The 13916-nt window shown below is 39.9% G+C and overlaps 1 protein-coding gene across 2 annotated transcripts in view; it reads left to right on the top strand.

Annotated features, from left to right (window-relative positions):
* The first annotated feature begins 46 nt into the window (after positions 1-46).
* The window catches only part of Tubgcp4 (tubulin gamma complex component 4), a 29206-nt gene continuing 15336 nt past the window's right edge, over positions 47-13916 (top strand). For both annotated transcript variants that reach the window (XM_003475455.5, XM_063250178.1), the window contains exons 1-9: positions 47-322; positions 3955-4083; positions 5757-5879; positions 6257-6310; positions 6739-6795; positions 8592-8671; positions 9181-9382; positions 11687-11852; positions 11999-12123. In XM_003475455.5, the coding sequence (XP_003475503.2) occupies positions 245-322; positions 3955-4083; positions 5757-5879; positions 6257-6310; positions 6739-6795; positions 8592-8671; positions 9181-9382; positions 11687-11852; positions 11999-12123 (1014 nt within the window). In that variant the 5' untranslated portion in view covers positions 47-244. The remainder of the gene's footprint in view (positions 323-3954; positions 4084-5756; positions 5880-6256; positions 6311-6738; positions 6796-8591; positions 8672-9180; positions 9383-11686; positions 11853-11998; positions 12124-13916) is intronic.

Here is a 13916-nt window from a genome sequence, read left to right as displayed (position 1 = left end):
CGCCTCCCTCTAAGCGCGCCAGGATAGTGGAAAAAGAGTGGGTCCCCCGAGGCCGCGCACTTCCGGGACGCGACTTCGGCCCCGCCTCCGCCGCGCTTCTGCTCCTCCTGCTGAGGGATCCTGTGAGCTTAGACTGTATCACGCGCGGGTCCTTATAAAAAGAAGAGTGCTGTGCCCGGCTGTCGGCTGGAGGGGTGCTGGAGGAGAGGACGACGTATCCAGGGCCTCCCAAGTCTGCTGGGGGATGATCCACGAACTGCTCCTGGCTCTAAGCGGATACCCAGGGTCCATTTTCACCTGGAACAAGCGCAGTGGCCTGCAGGTACTAATTAGCAAGGAGCGGGAAAATCTGGGAGCCAGCGTCTTTTGGAGTCCGAGACACCTTGGGGCGGGGCCTGGCCAGATGACAGGAGGGCAGTGCTCAGGGTTCTGAAGAGACTGTAGACTCCTGAGCCATTCGAGACTGGATGAGAAACGGAGGCAGACCCCAGACGCACCGCCTGTGGTGGGATGCGTATTAAATTGAGAGAGGAAACCTCGCGTGGTGGCACCTGCCTGTAATCCCAACATCCTGGAAGGCTGAGACAAAAGGATGGGAAATTCAGGCCCAGCCCAGGGAATTTAGCGATTTAATGAGACCCGTCTCAAAATAAAAAGGGCTGAGACTAAAGCTTAGCTTAGTGTAAAAACCCCGGGTTCAATTCTCAGTGGGGTGTGTGTGTAAGGGAGACACTTCTGTATTTTCACTTGCGTTTTACTTCAGACAGTTTTGTAGTTTAGTCCAAATACACAGCGCTTAACCCATCATAAGCCCTCATCAGTTTTCCTTGAGTAAGTTCGAGTGCGTGTATTGTTTCCCAAAATCATTACACCTTTTCTGGGCAGTTTCGGCACAAGGTGTAGAATTCTCAGGGCTTCCTGTAAACAGAAATGTAAATGTAAACGTGTATGTGATAGAAACTGCACACGTGCAGTATCTCATATTTTCACAACTACCTATATTCATTTTACAAATTAACTTAGGCTCACACTGTTAGTTTTGAACCCAGTTTGTATCTGGCTGTAGTATCTGAGCTATTCTCTAATTCTGCTTCAGTGATGTCACCTAGTGCTGGCTTTGGCAGCACGTGTACTAAAAATAGTAATGTCACTTAATGTTCTCAGTAATTTGGGTATTGTTAGCCCTGGTTGCAAATGAGCAAATTTGAAGCCCAAATCATTTTATACCTGGTAATCCTAGCAGCAGCAAGACTAGGAATCTCAAACTGGTTGCGGTGGTGCTCACCTGTAAACCCAACACTCTGGGAGGTTGAGGCAGGAGAATTCTCAGGAGTTCAAGGCCAGCCTGGGCCATACAGTGAGATTAAAGCCAACCTAAACTACAAAACAAGACCTATCTTTAAAAAAAAAAGGAAAGGAATCTACGTCTGTCTGATCACGTTGCCAGCAGAACTGCAAATATAGGCTGTGAAGAGAATTACATTGTTAGTATATAAAACCTATACATCAGATTCTTCTTGTTCTTTATGAATATGAATCTGGGGTTTGGGAGCTTAAATGAGTTTTTCGAATTATTACTTTTGGTATGTAGATCTTTGAAGACTGACTTGACATATCACTTTTTCCCCCTGGAATTTAACACTATGCTGTTTACATTGGAGGAAATGTTCAGAAGTATTTGTAGGTGCTGAACTATGTCAAGGTAAAAGAGGTAACAGAGTGTAAGATAGTTGGAGAGGCTGAAAAGAGAGCCACAAATAAATCATCTTCTTTCTTTCTTTCTTACAAAAAAAGCCTTAAGCAGATACTTTCCTCCTTTTCATTCATAAAATATCAGCTTCACAGTTACCTCAGAAAGTTTCCTGACCACATCTTTAAATTAAATCGTTCCCTTATGCCATTACTCTGTGTGACAGCAATTTCTTTCTGTCTGATACTATCACAATTAGCAACTATTTACTGTGGTTACTTACTGACTTTTTCTAAATAGGTTGCCTATGGTGGCAAAGACCACACAAGGTGATCTTCATTCATGTACTGTGAGCACCTTCCACATACTAAGAGTTCAGAAATTTGTGGAGGAAAAGACAAAAACAGCAACTACTGCATACTTCCCACAGAGCAGTGTTTTTCACATTTGATTAAAGGGAAAAATTATCATGGATATCCAATGTTCATGAAAATTATTTTCATTGTAATATTGTACGTCCACATATTATGTGTCCACTTGAAGCTGTGTATAAACTCAAGCATGATGCTTTTAACTATAAAGGCAAATTATTTTATAAAGTAAATGTAAACAAAACTACTAAATTAATAAATTTGAATTAATACTACTATAAAAAATTTTTTCAACTTCGGCACTTTTGGCACTTTGGTCTGCATGTTCTTTTATCATGGGCTTTATCTACTGCACTATAGGATGGTAGGCAACATCTGGGGTCTCTGCCCACTAGTTGCCAGTAGTACCACACAGTATGACACCCAACAAGAAACACAACTCCCCCTGACTGAGAAACTCAGATCCAGTGTGGCACAGAATATGTTTTCCTAGGATTAAGTTGGTAACATTGAGTTTATTTGATTCTTTTATATATGAATGTTGGCATAGTGGGAAGGAAGGGAATTCTAACATATGTTGCAATATAGGTGAACCTTAAAGATGTTATGCCACATAAAATAAGCCAGTCACAAAAGTACAAAATGGAATGATTTTGCTTCTGTGAGGTAACTAAAGTAGTCAAATTTATAGAAACAGAAATAGAGTGGTAGTTTCCATGGGAAGGAGAGAGGACTGTGGGGAGTTAACATTTAATGGATACAGTGGTTCAGTTGGGGTAAATGAAAAAGTTCTAGAGATGGATGGTAGTGATAGTTGCAGAACAGTGTGAATACACTTCAGCGCCATTGAAGTTTATATTTAAAAGTGGCTAAAACGTCATGCGTATTTTACCATAAACATATCATGTATATGTCATGTTTAAGAAGTTGGTTGAAAAAATATATTTTTCCAGTACTTTTTTCAACTTGAACAACTCTAAACCTTTGTTATAGCATATTAAGTTGTCATTTGACCTTTTCATTTAAATTAAAAATACAAATGTGTGCTACCTTTTCATCACTATGGTAGAATAGCTGACAGAAATAGCTAAAAGGAGAAAAGGTTTATTTCAGCTCACAGGTTAGCTGGCCCCCTTGCTTTAGACCTGTGATGAGAGAATAATTAATGGCAGAAGGGTGTGGCAGAGGGAAGTTGCTTAATAAGCAAGCAAGAAAAAGGCCTGGCAACCAGGTATAGTCCCCTGGATCATGCCTACATGATCTGCTCTCTTCTATGTGGTCCCACTTCCTTTTTCTGTCATTTGCCAATAGTGCTATCAGATTATGATCTCATCAGTGGATTAATCCAAGATTTGGTCACCTTCCCAAAGCCCCTTCTCTGAACACAGCATTTTTAGAGGACATTTTAGATCTAGACCTCAACAAAATGCAAATTTAAATAAATTTATATGTCCAGTAATAAGCTATTTCTATATATTTAAATATATTTACATTAATTTTAGATTTTTATTTGCGTGAAAAAAAAATTTCAATTTCATAGATTGTCTATAAATCCTGACTGTATATCTGAAAAACCCTTGGGGTCTGCAGATCCCTTTTTGAACATTATTGCTGATGAGACTTTGCTGTAGCAAACTCATTGTTATTACACACCATTTTGTATTGTTTGAATTCTTTACCGTATGGTACCTATTTTAATAAGCAAGCCATTAGGTTGAGATGTTTAGAAATACTTTTGCTATCAGAATTAACCAACCTTAAGTGGTCATCTTAAGGAAAAAAAAATAATACAAAAGGAAAAGGCAGATAGTGTAAAGCATTTGCAGTATCCTAAGAATGCAGAACAGTGACTAACAGCCATCTATCTTTTTGTCATTGTCCGTTTTCTTACAGGTGTCCCAGGATTTCCCATTTCTCCATCCCAGTGAGACCAGTGTCCTCAACCGACTCTGCCGGCTTGGCACAGACTATATCCGCTTCACCGAGTTCATTGAACAGTACACAAGCCATGTGCAGCAACAGGTGGGACCCTGTTCTGGGATGTGTACCCTCAGAAGGCAGGACCTTCTGTTGTGCTTTCAGTGAACTCACTGGGGAGCCCTATGAAATAAATTATGAATTTCTCATCACTGGAAATATTCAAGTCAAGGCAATGTCTCTAATTGTTTTGTAAAAAGAGAAAGAAAAATCAGCCTCTCCTGTATTTTGATGACTATGTTATGTCATGTAATATGTGAGTTCCTATCTTTCCAAATTCTAGATACCTGTAGTACCTCTTTTAAAAAAGTACTTATTTCTTCTTTAATTTGGTAAAAAAATGAAATTGTTCAGTTTTCTGAAATGACCTAAGATTAGAACAAATTGGCTGGTTGTAAGCCAGTCTGTTCTGTTTCACCCATGTCCATGTTGGTCTTAGTGTGGCTGTGAATGTTTATCTTCAAGAACTGCCACTAGCTATACCCTGCTTTCTGACTCCTGAGCCTGAGCCTCCTGCCACATTTGATGCTGAATTCTTCTGTCCAACTGACTACTCCCAGGGCCTGATCATCCAAGCCAGTACATAGCCAGAAAACCTATTTATAGCTTCTAGTTAGCCAGTAACCACTTGTACAAAAACCAAACAAACAAACAAAAACTTGCTGGTTTCCTAAAAGATAAGCTATATTTGTATATGATCCATGATGAGAGTCTTACACCCCCAACATTGGCCACCAGATTCATATTATTGGTGAATTGCTAAGTCAGGCAGGAGATGGGAGGTTAAGAAGGACTGAGTTCATTTTTTATTCAGTAAAATATTTGCCTGGTTCAAAGGATTGTGGTATGAGCTGAGATACAAAGATGAGTCAAATACCTTATCTTGTACTTTAGTGAGGGTGACATTTAAACAAAAGTACAATTCCAGCATTAAGTAGAAATAGCATTAAAGCAGCAAAGTGAAGCTGTTAATCCTAGTGAGAGAGAGAGGACTTTGTGGAGAAATGCTTTCACTGGGTCTTGCAGGAACAGTGGGTGTTTGTCAGAAAGGCGAGGCACATAGTCATAAGCAGAGCAGGAGTCCAGTTTTCACAGCAGCAAGAAATAGAAGCAAGGCACATTTGGTGAACTATAGGGGGTCTGAAAATGAGGTGCAGCTGGAAACTGAAAGATAATTTTGGAGAAATAGAAATGGGCCAGATAAATTTGGATATTACTTTTGGTATTGGAAAGCAACTGAGGGTTTTAAGCTGGAAACAAAAAACCTTCACTGATATAGAGTGCTTGTCTATTTGGTTACAACGCTGGTGACTGTTTCAAAAATTGAAATACCACCTTTTAAAAGATCAGAGGAGCTGGGCATAGTGGCACATACTTGTAGTCTCAGCTCTGGGAATCTGAGACAAGAAGATCTCAAGTTGATCACAGTCTGGACAGCTAAGTGACAAGACTGTGTCTCAAAAAATAAAAAAGGGTTGGAGTTATAGCTCAGTGAAGGCCCTAAGATTAATCCCCAGTATGCAAAATTAAATTTAAATTAAATTAAATGTCTGTGGTAAAAATCTTCATCTGAGTTTTCTCTCACTGAAGCATTGCTTTGATATGGAATCATTATACAAAAACATACCACTGGCAAAGGATAATATCTTCCCAAGCACAATGTCTGCTAAAGTTTAGGGCCTGAGCTAAGAAGCTGACTTCTCTCTGCTTGATTTTAGGATCACCACCCATCTCAGCAGGGCCAAGGCGGGTTACATGGAATCTACTTAAGGGCCTTCTGCACAGGGCTAGATTCAGTTTTGCAGCCTTATCGCCAAGCACTACTTGATTTGGAACAAGAGGTAAGAAAGAAGTGTAGTACCTCTGGGACAGCAGCTTTGAATGTGTTCTTGAATTTGAGATGCCCTTTGATAAGGTCAAGTAGGTAAGACTTAGCTATGTCCTGTGTAACTGGAGTGGGTGCAGTGTTCTGTCTGTGATTTCCCATGCCAGGGACAGAATTGCTTGTAGATCATGGCAAAGGTTTGTGAGTATATAAGAGTTCTGACTTTGTTTTTTTTAATTACCTAAAATATAATAATGGCATATAAGTTATTAGTTTTATATAGCCTGGAGCTGTATAAAAGCCTATTCTCAGATTCATTTTTAGTTTTCATACCTCAGACTGGTTCAAGGTATTTTGAGTGGATTCCTAATCAGATTCTGTTTTTAATTGCAGTTCCTGGCTGACCCTCATCTCTCCATATCACATGTCAATTACTCCTTAGATCAGGTATGCTACCCAAATAACAAAATGCCTTGAAATTCATTGATAATATTAGAATAACTTAAGTTATGACACTGTTTTTGAGAACTTATGACAGCAGAATCCAGTATTTTACATTGTATGCCTTTTGCATACTTTACTAGATCAGAACTACTTAAAGTTCCCAATTAAATGAATACTTACGTCTCATATTGGTGCTTTTTTAGTGACATCAATATTGACAGTTATGCCAGCCTCTGACATGCGAATATCTTCTGTCTGCCACCTTTTCCTGTTTGTACCTAACCTCCTAATCAGATTATTTTAGGATAGTAGATCTTGACTGTTCAGAATATTGCCATTTATCTTAAGTTGGGCTACACAAAAACAGAAGCATTTCCTGAATTTATTTTTCTACCACATTTGATTATATATCCTTATTGTTTACTTTGCAGTTTCAGCTCCTTTTTCCCTCTGTGATGGTTGTAGTAGAGCAAATTAAAAGTCAAAAGGTGAGAACTTTCCTTTTTCCTTGGGTAAAAAGAAATATTGCCCTATATTCTTTTTAGAAGACCCTAGTTTTTAGTTTTTATTGTTGATTCATTCAAAATTATCTATTTATATATCATGCGAAGTGTCAAGAATGCAAAAAATAAGATATTGTTCTGTCTGTAAGCACATCCTTGTTCAAAAGAAAGGAAATGTTGCTGGAGTGAAAAAAAAATGCCATGGAAGTTTGGAGGTGCGTGCAATTTGCAGTAATGTTTTAGAACTGTAAAGTGTGGGTCTTGAGGAAAAGCAGAAAGATGATCCTTAGAAATAAGGTGCTAAGTTTATGGTTAAAGTGCTAGCCATTTTCTGAGAATTATGAAATCACTTAGTAAAACCCAGATACTGTATTTTTGTCATAAGCTTTCATCATATGCATTGAAAGAATATTGCAAGAATGTCTTTTCTGGGAATAGTTAATAACTGTGAAGAATAAATGCTTTGGAATTTTACATTAAAAGAAAAATTTGTTCTATTGAACCAAATGGACAAATGGGTTAAATATGTTTAGCTCTAGTCTCCATGTTTTTAAATTCTTAAATTTGTGCCTTAGCTTATTAAGAATGTGTACCCTAATGAAAATAATTAATCAGTTAATTTGTCACGTTGCTAAACTTGCTCTGTGACAAGGAAACTTAAAATACTATGCTATATACATGTTGAATTCACAAAACCTGGAAGCAGCTATTTGTGGCCCTTCAAAATAGATTGTGCTTATCAAGTGACAAATGCAGCTTTGTCATCCTCTTTTGAGTATACCAGGCACTTGGCTGTGACGAGTTTACACAGATGGAGCAAATGGCAGAGCTGGGATATAAACCCATGTCTAGCTAACATTCGAAGACTGCTGTAGATCATATATTACCCTATTCCCAAAGTGAAAAGGGATCTTCTAGGTGAGTGGAACAGTGGTGAGAGCATAGGGTTCCCTGCGCCACTGCACATCTTAGTTGACATTTTAGTTTCCATCGGCTAGGGAAGAAGAGTGGACATGAAGAGTAGGATTGTAGGTGAATGAATCTTCCTGCCTACAGGATGATCATAGAGAAACTGGTGTGCACAGGCTGTATACAGACTTTGAAGTATGAGGTGGTGAAGAGCACAGGCTAACTGTGAGAATGAGCTCGATTGCAAATAAGCACACAGAAGATTGTTAGGAGTGATGGGAGTTATGAAACTGGATTATGGTGATGGCTACACAGTGCCAAAAATTAAAAACTTAGATAGGCTTTATGTTATATAAATGATACCATCTTTTAAAAAGCATGACAGGGGCTGGGGATTTAGCTCAGCAGCATAAGCGCCTGCCTTGCAAGCGTGCAGTCATGAGTTTGATCCCCGGTACCAAAAAAAAAAAGCATGAAGGACATAGAGGCAGTGCATTTGGGAGAAAGTATGTATCTTTAGCGGTCTGAACCAGAAAAAGTGAGCTTTTCTTGGCTTTAGAATGCCAACCTTAAATGCTTGTGATTTCCTTGGAGCACTGGTTCCCATGCACTTTGCTGTGTGATAGACTCTCTGGGAAGGATGGTGGAGACAGAATGCTGAGCCCTGCCATACTTTGCACCCTCCTGAGTCCAAAGGTAATACTGATGCTGCTGGCAGGAGAGGTCTGTCTGAGAGCCACAATGTGGAAATCGTATTAAGACCGTTTATCTCCATTCCTACTGGATTGTTCCCTCTTGGGATATAGAATATAAGTTTGTATTCAGTGAACTATTTAAAAGAATCCAATTTAACAAGGCCGTATTTTCCACAGATTCATGGTTGTCAGATCCTGGAAACAGTCTACAAACACAGCTGTGGGGGTCTGCCTCCTGTTCGAAGTGCATTAGAAAAGTATGCCGAGATTTAATTCGGGTTGGGGTGAGGGGAGAGTTAATGACCTGGCTAGACAAGCCCCATGAGCAGAGAAATCCATATCAGTATCAGAGTCAGGATTAGCTGCTGGGTCACCTCCAGGCTGTCATTTTTAACTTCTGGAGCACGTTTTCTTGTAGGATTTCCATTTATGTGTACAAGGTCCTGCTTGCTATGCTCATATACATGTACTAGGAGTTCTTAAAGGTATTGATATTTAATCTGTTATGCCATTCAGGAATTTTTTTTCTAACAAAATTATTTAAAAGAAGGAAATAGCTATGTACAGATATGTTCACTGCAGTGTTGTCTTCTATATTGGGAAATTAGAAAATTACTAGCAATAGAAGAAAAGCTAAATAAAGATATGTTCACTGGATAAACTATAAACCCACTGGAAGACAACCCCATAATAAAATGCATGGCCTTGGCAGGGTTTGGGATTCTCCAGATGAAGTTCTAAACTTCTCACTTCCTCCTCTCCTCAGAGTCCTGGCGGTGTGTCATGGGGTCATGTATAAGCAGCTCTCAGCCTGGATGCTTCACGGACTTCTCTTGGACCAGTATGAAGAGTTCTTTATCAAACAGGGTCCATCTTCTGGCAATATCAGTGCCCAGCCAGAAGAGGATGAGGAGGACCTGGGCATTGGGGGACTGACAGGAAAGCAACTGCGAGAGCTCCAGGACTTGGTGAGAGCCCAGCAAGCAGCCTAGAATTCTCCACCTGAAGTCAGCAGTGTTTAAAGCTAAATCATCTTTCGCTGGTCCCTCCTTTGTTCATTATAGTCTGGCACCTTCTGCGAACTCTTTCTTGTTTTGGGTTTTTTTTTGTTTTGTTTTGTTTTGTTTTTTTTGAGATATGTTCTTGCTAGGAATTTCAGGTTAGCCTTGAACTCACAATGTAGCCCAGGTTAGCCTTGAACTTGTGATCCTCATACCTTAATCTCTCAAGTGCTGGTCCATGTACTCTTTATGTATAAACGCTGGACTTTCTTTATATTAGTGTGAAACTCTAAGTGAGAAAATATGGTTGTAGGGGGCTGGGAGTGTAGCTCAGTGGTAGAATACTTGCATTTGCCCAGAACTAGATTCCATCCTTTCAGAATGTTCTTTGTTTTCCATTATAAGTATTTAAGAGGTAAATAATAAGTCATATCTCTACAAACTATAGATATCCTGTAGCTTTTTAAATGACTTCACAATTTTGATCAGACTCCTCAAAGTTGTGTGTTATCCATATTCATTCATATGAATGAATATCCTTCTATCCATTTATCTTGTTATATTTCATTTGAAGACCTAATATGTACTGGGCATGGTAAATGTCACAACTACATAGGTGCATGAAAATGTTTCTGTCTTTAAGAAGCTTATAGTTTCATTTACAATAAAGTAGACACTTGTATTATAATGTACTATGTGTTCTGAAAAACAGTAAGCATAGGTATTCTTGGAATATGGAGTAACCCTTGAAGTCTCTTCAGTGTCGTGCGTATCTAGATTGCAGTGTTTAGGAGGACAGCGCAGGACATCTCTGGGCAGAAGGGATGATGTGTGAAGTAACAGAAGCTGTCACTCCTTTGGGGAACCAGTTGAAATGGTCAGGTAATGTGTGAGAAAGGGAAGAGGGGAGAGAGTAGGTGGCAGTTGATGAGGCTGCTGAGTTGAGCAGATGCAAGAGCACGAAGCCCCTTACTAACAGCATGAAGAGATGTGGACTTGAACCTCAGAGAACTAGGAGTCATCGAAAACTTTCAGGAAAGGGTAACACATTCAGACTTTATGATCATTCTGGATGCTGTGCAAGGAATAATTTTTTTTATAAACCAAGATTAAATTAACAGGTAGACTAGTTAACTGTGATGGGGACCCTTAGGTGGAAACTAATAGTGCCCTCAATGGAAGGTGGAGAGTGAACACGGAGAAGAGTTTTAGAGGTGAAATCAGTAGGCCTCAGTGATCGGCTGGCTGTGGGTGAAGAGGGAAGAGTCAAAGTTAATGCTCAGGTTTCTGTTGCCAGCAGTTCTGCTGGTGTTGGGGGAGAAAGACGGATCTAATTTTAGGCATTATAAATGTGAGGAAAGGGCAGGCGTGGTGGCACACATCTACAATCTCAGCATTTGGGAGGCTGAGGCAGGAGGATTAGTGGAGTTTTAGGCCAACCTAGATTATGTCACAGTTTAGGGCCAGCCTGAACTATGTAGGGATCTGAGGAACTGTCCAGTGAGCTAAGCCTGGGGCTCATGAGAATAGTGTAGCTTTGTCTAAGTCCAACCGTGGAGCTGAACATGGCGGCACATAACTGTAATTCTAGCATGTGGGATTCTGAGGCCAGAGGAGAGCTGGGAGTTCGAGGCTAGCCTGGGCTACATAGTGAGTTCAAGATCAGTCTGACTTGCACAGCAAGACTTCAAAAAAACAATAAATCAATAAGTAAAGCTAAAGATGGTGTCACTAGCATATAGCTCAAAAGTTTTTAATCTGAGGAACATTGGTGGCTTCAAGAAGTTCTCAAAAATGTTTTAATGCCTGTGCATTTGCCTGGATGGTACACAGTTTTTATAATTTGCAGAGAGGCCTGTGACCTAAAAAGAGTAAGACTATTATGTTTAATGACTTCACAAAAATGTGATTGTCTCAGAAGAACAGTCCACACTGTAGAGAAAAAGGAAAGCAGAGAGGTTTAGGAGAGGCCTGAGGAATAGCAGCAGAGCAAACATACCTAGACCTGGAAAAAGAGCAGTTCTTGCACTGTGTGAGTAAGAAAGCTGGCTTACTGTCCGCGTTTCACACAGCGAAGGCAGGGTTCAATCCCAGGGTTCAAAAGCCGTCTTGCCGCTCTGCTTCCTGATGATTGAGAATCGTGTGTGTTCAAATTTACAGTCCCTGCTTCTAAAAAATAGAAAGCATGGATTGAGGAAGTAAGCAGGTATTTCCCCCTTTTCTTTTCCTTACTTTGTGCTTCGTCTCTGAAGAGAACTGCTTCCTTCCTAGCGCCTTATTGAGGAAGAGAACATGCTGGCACCATCGCTAAAGCAGTTTTCTCTACGAGTGGAGATTTTGCCATCTTACATTCCAGTGAGGGTTGCTGAAAAAATCCTCTTTGTTGGAGAGTCTGTGCAGATGTTCGAGAACCAGAATGTGACCCTGACAAGAAAAGGTGGGCTTCTTCTTGACCACAAGTCAAAAGTGCAGAGGCCCTACCCTCCTCACCCTGCAGGGCCCAGAGCAAGTTGCTGCTTCCCAGGCACCTTGCCAAGCCTGGCTGTCTTCTCTTCTTGTGACAGAACTTTCTTCTTCTTGCAGGGTCTATTTTGAAGAATCAGGAGGACACTTTTGCTGCAGAGCTGCATCGACTAAAGCAGCAGCCTCTCTTTAGCCTAGTGGATTTTGAGCAGGTGGTGGATGGTATTCGAAGCACTGTGGCTGAGGTTTGTTGTTTTCTTTGATTTTTTTTTTTGTTGTTTGTTTGTTTTTGTTTTTTTGAGACTGGGTTTCACTATGTAGTTCAGGCTGGCCTTGAACTCAGACATCTTCTTGCCCCAAGGCAACTTGGCCTTGTCTCAAAATTTTAAAAAAGGCTGGGGACATACTTAGCACAGAGGCTCTGAGTTCAAACCCAGTACTGAAAAACAAAGACTAACTCTTGGCAAATTTAGAGCTACTGATTACTTTAACTTGATAAATTTATATCCCAGAGGTTTACAGTGAGCATGATAGTGATAGATAAGCTTTATATGCATAATCTTTGTAAGAGCCAACAAATGAAAGATATTATTATGCCTCCAGTATAAAAGTTTGCTTAGACTCTCATCCCATCTGTTTAATGTAGTATTCAAGATCCTGGCCAATGCAAATGTGATACACATCTGTAATCCCAGCACTTTGGGAGGCTGAGGAAGGAGCCAAGCCTGGGCAGTTTAGTGAGACTAGCTCTCAAAGAGGCAAAAAAAAAAAAAAAAAAAAAAAGAGGGGAGCTGGGGACATAGCTCAGAGCAAAGGCCCTGGCTTTAGTCTCCAGTGCCACACACATATACACAGGTCCTAGCTAACCTTGTAAGAAAAGAAAAAGTTTAAAAGTTGAAAGTAAATTTCAAGACTCTGATTATTTGGAGGTGAACAGGTCATTTTTCAAAAATCAAAAAAACCTAAGAGAATAAACTGTTGAACTAAGGGTATTGAAACATAACAGAACACACCTTTAATCTCAGAAGCAGGAGGATTGCTTCAAGCTCAAGGCCACCTGGGCTACAAAGTGAGTTCAAGGCCAGTTTGAACTACATAATGAGACCCTGTCTCAAAAAAAAAAAACGGGGCAGGGAGCAAGGATATAGCTCAGTGGCACAGCACCTTCCTGGCAAGTACACAGTCCTGAGTTTTATTCCTTGTGCAAAAAACAAAAAGCAAAACAAAACCAAAAACAAAGAGACTTCAGCAAGTTGCCAAGTTTAAGTACAAAAATACTACTTATGTAAGTAATACCCAGCTAAAAATATAATTAAAAACTATTAAGTATCTAAAATTTTTTTAAAACCTTTTTGTTGAAGTGCTAAAATATGTACAAGAAAGCACACAGGCTGGGAGTGGTGGTATTTATCTGTAATCCCAGGACTTGGGAGGCTGAGGCAGGAGAATTGCCATGAGTTCAAGGCTACCCTGGGCTATATAGTGAACTCAAGACCAGCCTAAACTGCACAGCAAGACCTTGCCTCACACCAAACCAAACCAAAGCCAAAACAAACAAACAAAAAAGCCCCCACACACAAATCGTAAGTTTACAACTTTAAGCTATTGAACTTACCTATATAACCAGCCCCCAGATCAAGAAATGAAACACACTAAACATCACCAGCACTTTGGAGCCCACAGCCCTCTTCCACTAACTCAAAGGCCAACACTTATTTTTGAAAAATTAAAAGGGTAAGTGATAGCACAAAAGGATGAATGCAACACATATTTGTAGCATACTTCCAACTTTTCTTTCTGGGAATGCCTTGTTGCATTGTGAGAAGATGTTATCATTGTTACAGTAATATCCCTCAAAAAAGTCTTACTAGTTGCAATTCTAAGAAATTTTAGAGTCTGAGCTTCAATTCTTTTGTCTATCATTTTTACAAAACTGGGTTCAAACCCAGTACTGAAAAAACAAAGACCAACTCTTGGCAAATTTAGAGCTACTTATTACTTTAACTTATAAATTTATATCCCAGAGGTTTACAGTGAG

The sequence above is a fragment of the Cavia porcellus genome, unplaced genomic scaffold, assembly GCF_034190915.1.
Source record: "Cavia porcellus strain 051 isolate PalLab524CR breed Dunkin Hartley unplaced genomic scaffold, mCavPor4.1 scaffold_6, whole genome shotgun sequence".
Classification (NCBI taxonomy): domain Eukaryota; kingdom Metazoa; phylum Chordata; class Mammalia; order Rodentia; family Caviidae; genus Cavia; species Cavia porcellus.
Note: the sequence above shows the minus strand (reverse complement) of the source record. Positions and strands in the feature narration are given on the sequence as shown.